This window comes from Lolium rigidum, chromosome 5 (assembly GCF_022539505.1).
Source record: "Lolium rigidum isolate FL_2022 chromosome 5, APGP_CSIRO_Lrig_0.1, whole genome shotgun sequence".
In the NCBI taxonomy this organism is placed as follows: Eukaryota; Viridiplantae; Streptophyta; class Magnoliopsida; order Poales; family Poaceae; genus Lolium; species Lolium rigidum.
The window spans coordinates 49,351,034-49,359,415 of record NC_061512.1 but is presented as its reverse complement, the minus strand read 5'-3'; the positions used below and the strand labels follow the sequence as shown (position 1 = coordinate 49,359,415).

At 48.3% G+C, this 8,382-nt stretch overlaps 1 protein-coding gene across 1 annotated transcript; it reads right to left on the bottom strand.

Moving 5' to 3' along the window:
- Positions 1-1,349: 1,349 nt before the first annotated feature.
- LOC124651623 (aspartyl protease family protein At5g10770-like) lies at positions 1,350-3,273 on the bottom strand. Its single transcript, XM_047190674.1, has 2 exons — positions 3,171-3,273; positions 1,350-2,677 (listed from the first exon to the last, which is right to left on the bottom strand). Exons 1-2 carry the CDS (start codon positions 3,271-3,273, stop codon positions 1,350-1,352), a joined length of 1,431 nt encoding a protein of 476 aa, XP_047046630.1.
- Between the last annotated feature and the right edge of the window lie 5,109 nt (positions 3,274-8,382).

The window sequence follows — 8,382 nt, the reverse complement described above, 5'->3', positions numbered from 1 at the left end:
GATATGGCGGGAAAGCGGTGGCGGAAAAATAATAAGGGAGAAGTGCCAGGAGATATCACTCGTAATAAACCTAAATTAATCCATGCACTGGTCGGATAGTAGCTGGCCGATCAGTTGGTAGCTGGCCAATTGGTCTGTAGCGGACCAATTGGTCAGCTATCGACCAACTAGTTCTCTGACCTGACAGGGGCACATCAGCCAACTAGGAATCGGCCTGCTACTGACCGATCTCGGTCATTAGCTAACCGACCAGATCACACTTTTGCACTTTTTTAAAATCGCACGCTATTCCTAGAATTAAATAAAAAAATCGTATTATTTTAAAAAAAATCGCCGGAAATCAACACAACTGGCTTCTATTTTTAAATTTTTTATATTTGTGTCGACCATGGTTCAAACTATGTGTTAGTTTGTGTAAACCATGTTCCTAACTATGTGTTAGGTTGTGTAAAATCATGTTTCAAAATGTAATGTAATATTTTGAAACTATGTTTCATTGAGAAAAGGGAAAAAAAAATCGTCGTCCCGCTGGAGCAGACCCCAGACGCAAACGGACGCGCGGACAAAAACGGTCATTTTAGCGTCCGCAGCGCGACGCAAACGGACGCTCGCGGACATTAAAATACGTCGCGCCGCTGGAGATGTCCTCACCGTGAAGGTAGAGTTTTGTTGTTGTTATTTTATCCTCTATCTATCCTGTACAAACAATGCCTGCGTACTGTATATTCCTTGCATGATGTTTCCCGCAGGTGCCTTTATTTGGAAAGGCACGCCCTCAAGTCTGAATTCTGATCACTACAGAAGCGGCATGCCTAAAAAAAATCTGAGATCATTCATTCCCAGTTACATAAAAAATATTATGGCAACTGCATCTATCACGTGATCTTGTAGTTTTGCAGCTTGTTGCACATTTCTACAGTGTTGAGGTTTTCTCGCTGGACACTGGATGCTGTACAGTAGGATTAAGCCGACAATTCCAAAATTGTCTCGCCTATCAGACGATGAGATACAGAAGAAAAAACCCACCAGTTTTTTTCCAATAATGATACTCCTCTGTTCCGTAAAATATATCTTAAATTTATTTAAATTTGAATGTATTTAGACATTCATCCAAATTTTAATAAAATTAAGAAATGTTTTATTAGACAGAGGCAGTACTAATTTTGGATGAGGTACAAAGAAATGGCAGAAGAAAAGAGAGAAAACACAGGTAGAGGAATTGTAAACGATTGCCAATAACTAAATACTGTATTGCCAATTGCCAATCACCAGAGGTGATCCCAAAACAAATTCCCCAAGTATAGGATGATATTCACACCGCTCATGGCCCCCTCCCAATGTAATGCATGTCAAATATAATCACAAGTCTCTTGCGCAAACCCAATCCTCGACCCTAGGGTGTCAAATACGACTCTGAGGTTCTTCTGCTGGTAATTCCCGATGATCGAAGTGTCATACTCGGATTTCAGCGAGGCCAGAGCCAGGCACACCTGCGAAGAATCAGTGCTGACGAAGTAGAGCACGCCCTTGGAGTCCACCTCCACCTCCACATTACCTTCAAACACGAATTTCAGACTAGGAACCTGCACCTCGTTCAGCCCCGTCAGGTTGAAGCATGTGTCGAGGATGGAGAAGGCAGGCGCTTGCGGGTACTCTGCGAGCTGGCTCAAGAACTCGGACCTCACCGCGTTGTACACCGATGGGACGAGGCTCGTGATGATCGTCCCAGAGTCGATGATGGCTTTGGCGGACGAGAAGGCTGCGGAGGATTCCACGTCCTGGCCGCCGACGGTGATCCCGGTCATGTTGAGGAAGTAGAAGGGCCCCTGAGCTGGGTCGGAGAGCATGGAGGTGTACACGATCGGCGTGGAGTTCCGGTACACCGAGGATGAGTCGTCGCCGAGGACGAGCGATCCCGACGAGCCGGACTCCTTGGGAGGCAGGCAGTAGGAGAAGACGCCGCCGAAGCGGTCCATGGTTTGTGACACCAGCGAGAGCTGGCTCCTGCCCAGCCCCATGAGCCCGGCCGTGCCGCCGAACGGGCCCTGGTTGCTGGTGCCGCAGCCGAACACGAACCCCTCGACGTCCTCCCCGGCCAGGCTCAGCTTGTCGTGCGCCAGGACGCCGCGGGAGTAGGAGCCGTCGCGGTAGCTGAGGGCGTAGCTGCAGGCGGCCGGGCGGCCGTCGGCGCCGCCGCACGGCTGGCCGGACATCCCGGTGGCCAGCTGCAGCGCGTCGCAGGAGGAGGAGTTGCAGGGCACGGCGGCGTAGGAGGGCGACGCGGCGGGGTCGAAGAGCGGGTCCTGCTGGTCGTGGCAGGCGTCGCAGGGCGCGCACTGCACCCAGGTGAGCTCGCTCGCCGTGTCCACGACCACCGTCGCCTCGCGGCCGCCTATGCCCACGGTGGCCACGTAGTTCAGCGTCCGGAGCCTGGCGCCCGAGGTGACGGGCAACTGCGCCAGCTTCGACTCCGCCGCCGCCGCCGTGCCCGAGGACCTGGTCCGCAGCTTCCCGTAGCTGTCGATGCGCCGCTGCAGCCACGAGACCCTCCCGGCGTCGGAGGCCAGGATCCCGCCGGCGTCGGAGGCTCCTCTCCTCTTCGCGCCTGGCCCTGAGCCGAAGCTGCCGCTGGTGCTGTGGTGCCGCAGCTCCAGCACCGTGGCGCCGCTCTCTGCTCCTGAACGAAGATTGGCATTGCACGACCATGAGTGAGAAAACAATGGACAGGGAAAATATGGGTTGAGAAGATTAACATTAGCAACAGCTGCGGCATTCAGCAAAGTTTGCCATTCTTATCATTGCCATGCGATTCCCCCAGAGAAGCAAAAGTACTTGGGACGTGCCACTTATAGCAAATGCTCGTGCGGCACATCGATCTCGGCGATTTTTACCACCCAGGCTTACTTTCTCAGCAAAAGTGGGTTCTTTCAACAAGTGTGCTTCTTCCAAACACTGCCATTTCGAGTCAGCACAATCCATTTTCAGACCGCATCAGCAAGAACGGAAACATGCACACACTGTCACTGGTAGAAAGAAACGCAGAGTTCGCAGACCCATTCTAATCTAAGCATGCCTGTCACTCAGGAACATGAGGAAGAAGGAAAAGGGAAATCGAAGGAGCGGGAATGAGGGAAGAACACAGAGGGAAGGGGATGAAATGAAGAACTCACTTGACCTCAGGCAATGCACGCCACCACCTGGGCCTCCTGCGAGAAGCAGGAGGAGCAGAGCGGCCGCCGCCACGACGACGCAAGCTCCGCCTCCCCGTGCCATGGCTCACCTCAGCGCGCGACCTCGCTTCACTCCCTGGAGAGAGAGCGCGTGTGACAGGGAGAGATAAAGAAAGGGCGAGATGAGGTAAGGTGAGGTCAGGACTCAGGAAAGAGAGAGAGAAAGAGGAAGAAAGATTCTTTGGGGCCGCGCGCGCGCGGGGGCGGGCTTCTTGCGGCGCATGGGAACAAGGGCGCAGCGAGGTCGGAGCGGAGTGGAATGGATGGATGGAGGCCAGTCCGTCATCACGCAGGGTGTGGGGAAGGGGAGAGAGATGGAGTACTGGCTGCGGCGGAGGAATTATTGGGGGCGCCCTCACATGCGCCATGTCCTCTTCTCCTTGCAGCAGCAGACAGGGCTCCCAGCGCACACACTCTCACACTGAATCACTCACTGTCGATCACTGGCCACTCCATCCATCTCTCCCTCCCTCTTGGTGCGTGCGGTGCGGTACAGTCAAGGCCCGGTCGTCTTCTCCCTCTCGCTCGCTCGCTCTGCCCGTGCATGGGGCCTCCTTCACTGACGCCATTTCTTTATTGGCAATGGTGTCGGCCGGATTCATTCATACGAGTGGCAGCCGCAGCATCTGTTGAGCAAAAAGAGGAGAGATTTCACTTGGCGCTCGCGCGGGTGGGCGCATTGAAAATGGCCATTAATCTGCCAGCAGTCAGCATCACGGCGTGTGCAAACCTTAATAACTCCATGCCCTTCGTTTGTTTCGTCAACCGGATCCTGCGGTGAACACAGTAAAATAGGAGGGGCAAAACGGTAAGAATGATGGACCGTCTCGTGTCCGTACAGTGGCGTGTGCTGTGGAGGAGCTTGCTGCTGCGGCCAACCCTCTTTTGAATCTTGCAGCCCGACTCTTCTCTTTGTCCTGGAGGAGGAAATTGCACAAATCACCACCTTTTGCTGTCTTTGTTGCGCAAAACACCACCTTTACATGTTTGTTGCAGAGGTCACCACCTTTTGATGTAATGTGTTGCACAGAGGTCTAAATCTTATATTGAAGTTAGATTAAGCTAATTAACTTCAAATTTGAAAGCTGGCCCCATAAAATAGAGATGATGTGGCGTCCACTATGTCATCTAGTGTGTTCTCAAACTTTTTTTTTAAAAAAATCCAATAATGAAAACAATATTAAAGAATAATTGTAGGAAAGTTTGCCGTCTGAAATTTGCGTCAATTTTTTTAGATTCGATCAGTGTTTGATGAAATTTTAAAAAAAATTCAAAAAATATGAGAAAATATTCACGTGTATGTTCGAATATTCTATGTTAGCCCACTAATTTTTTTGGCATGAAAGAACATTTTTTGTGACTTGGGTAAAAAAGATAAAAAAGTGTCTTGTCTGTAATGAAAATATAGCGTCGCAATTTGTCTTTTTTACAAGGAACACAAAATTTCTCTTTCATAACGAAACTTTTATGGGCCAACATAGGATGCCTGGATGTATACGCGAGTATTTTTTTAGATTTTTTAAACATGTTAAAATATGTTATTTTATATTTTTTCTAATAGGTGCAAATGCATCTATGAGCCAAAAAGTCATGTCCGAAAAGCTAGCATCAATAATTAGGTTCAAACGCTATCGACTGACCCTAGATATGTGAATATGTCCCTGATTTACTTCTCTAAATTATGTTATTATTTTTCAAATTATTCAGTCATATTGTTTTAATTGCTAGAATATTTACATTGTTTTTTTTTGAAAATTTCATCAAATGTTGAACGAATTAAAAATGTGATACAAATTTCAGACGGCATGTTAGATTCGTTTCAAACTTTCCTAGAATTATTCTTTAATATTGTTTTAATTATTGGATTTTCTTTTTTAAAAAAAGTTTGAAAACACACTAGATGACATAGTGGACGCCACATCATCTCAATTTTATGTCAGCTGTCAAATTTGAGTTAATTAGCTTAATCTAACTCCAATATCAGATTTGAACCTATGTGCAACACATTGTAGCAAAAGGTGGTGATCTTTGCAACAAACATGTAAAAGTGGTGTTTTGCGCAACGAAGACAATAAATGGTGGTGGTTTGTGCAATTTCCTCTGTCCTGGAGACATGCGTTATTGCTCGACTCTGGCAGATTAATTGCTCCCATTCCTCTCCCTTGCAATGTGTTGGGGCTCAAAGGCCACTCCATGTGGCGGTGATTAAGGAGCCCGGTCCTGTTCATGAGTTCTTGCCTGTTTTCATCCTTAATTAGTTGCTGCTGCCTTCCCAAGACAAGTCAGATAGTAAGTTTTTTTCAAAGTCAAACAGTGTAAAATTTTAACGAACTTATAGAAAAAATATTTATGAAGTCAAATAAGCATTGATCCATTGTGAAATATATTTTCATATTATATCAACATATCATTGTAATTGTTGATAGTTTTTAGTGAAACTTGGTCAAAATAGCGATGTTTGACTTTGCACAAAATTTATTATGGCTTATCCCACGGAAACAAATGGAGGTAGTAGTGTGTAGATGGTGTGAGAGAACATGCTCGAAGGTTGTTGTGCCTTTTGGCACGCATTAAAGAAGTTCGATGCTCCTTCTCTACATATCACGAGCTCTCTATCGAGAAAAAAGATATCTCTTTCAGTAGTCAAATTTGCGAACAAAAGTGTGGGATATATTACTCTCCAAAAGGATGGGGCTTCAGATCAAAGGTCGGTTAAGGACCACATCGAAAATGATGGGATTCGTAGCATAGAAAACAAACAAAAATCTACCGCAAGAACGAATAACAAGCCAAGATCTAATCTAGTACATGGTAGCAACGAGATGAAGATCATGAGACTAACCCACGAAGATTCCAAAGCCTACGAGATTAGATCTCGTTGTTGATGTAGTCGATCACTTGCCGCTTTCAAAAGCGCGTTGAAGATCTTGACGGTGCCATAGTCGGGCAGCACCTCCGTACTCGGTCACACGTTCGGTGTTGATGACGACGTCCTTCTCCCCGTTCCAGCGGGCAGCGGATGTAGTAGATCCTCCTCGGAATCCCGACAGCACGACGGCGTGGTGTCGGTGGTGGTGGAGATATCCGGCAGGGCTTCGCATAAACACTACGGGAGAAGCAGGAGGAGGGGCGGCTAGGGTTTGGGGAGAGGGGGCACTTGGGGCGCCGGCCTTGGGTGCCTCTGGGTGGTGCGGCTCAAGTGGTGGCCGGCCCCTCCCTCTCTCCCTCATTATATAGGTGGAACCCCAAGGGTTAGCCCAAAGATTCGAATAAGAGTCCAACTCAAAAACTTACCAAAGGGTGAAACCTAGGGGGATAGGGACTCCTCCCTTTCCTTCCCTCATGGCCGGCCAGACTCCACCTTCCCCTTAGGGTGGTCGGCTAGGGTTGGTGGAGTCCAACCGGGACTCCACCTTCCATGGTGATTTCTTCCGGAAGGTTCTAGAACATTCTAGTGCCTTCCATAAATGCATCGGATCATTTACAAACTTGGTAAGTGACTTCCTATATATGAATCTTATTATCCGGACCAGTCCGGAACTCCTCGTGATGTCCTGGATCCCATCCGAAACTCCGAACAACATTCGAACTCCATTCCATATTCCATATCTACTTAAAACGACATCAAACCTTAAGTGTGTCACCCTACGGTTCGAGAACTATGTGGACATGATCGAGACTCCTCTCCGATCAATAACTAATAGCGGGACCTGGAGATCCATAATAGCTCCCACATATTCAACGATAACCCAGTGATCGATTTGAACCTATTTACATACGATACCAATTCCCTTTGTCACGCGATACTTTACTTGTCCGGGGTTCGATCATCGGTATCTCCATACCTAGTTCAACCTCGTTACCGACAAGTACTCTTTTGATGGGATTCGTAGCATAGAAAACAAAAAAATTCCTACCGCAAGAACGAATAACAAGCCAAGATCCAATCTAGAAAATGGTAGCAACGAGAAGATCATGAGACTAACCCTCGAAGATTTCCAAAGCCTACGAGATTAGATCTCGTTGTTGCTGTAGTCGATCACTTGCCGCTTTAGAAAGCGCGTAGAAGATCTTGACGGTGCCACAGTCGGGCAACACCTCCGTACTCGGTCACACGTTCGGTGTTGATGATGACGTCCTTCTCCCCGTTCCAGCGGGCAGCGGAAGTAGTAGATCCTCCTCGGAATCCCGGCAGCACGACGGCGTGGTGGCGGTGGTGGTGGAGATCTCCGGCAGGGCTTCGCCAAAGTGTATGCGGGAGAGGTGGAGGAGGAGGGCGGCTAGGGTTTGGCGAGAGGGGAGCGCCGGCCACTATGTGGTGCGGCCAAGGTGTCTTTGGTGTGGCCGGCCCCCTCCCCTTGTCCCTCATTATATAGGTGGAACCCCAAGGGTTTGCCCAAATTCTTCGAAAGACCCCAATTCAAAAACTGCCTTATGGACGAAACCTAGAGGGACAGGGACTCTCCCCTTCCCCCTTTCTTTGGCCGGCCAAGGAGGTGGAGTCCACCATGGACTCCACCCTCCCACTTGGTTGGCTGGTTAGGGTTGGTGGAGTCCAACCGGGACTCTACCTTCCATGGTGATTTCTTCCGAAAGGTTCTAGAACATTCTAGTGCCTTCCATAAATGCACCGGATCATTTCCAAACTTGGAAAGTGACTTTCTATATATGAATCTTATTCTCCGGACCATTCCGGAACTCCTCGTGATGTCCTGGATCCCATCCGAGACTCCGAACAAAACTTCGAACTCCATTCCATATTCCATATCTACTTAAACGACATCAAACCTTAAGTGTGTCACCCTACGGTTCGTGAACTATGCAGACATGGTCGAGACTCCTCTCCGACCAATAACCAATAGCGGGATATGGAGATCCATAATGACTCCCACACATTCAACGATAACTTAGTGATCGATTGAACCATTTACATATGATACCGATTCCCTCTGTCTCGCGATATTTTACTTGTCCGAGGTTTGATGATCGGTATCTCCATACCTTGTTCAACCTCGTCTCCGACAAGTACTCTTTACTCGTACGGTGGCATATCATCTCTTGTGAACCATTCACATGCTTGCAAGCTAATCAGACGATATTCCACCGAGATGGCCCAAAGTATATCTATCCGTCATCGGGATGGACAAATCCC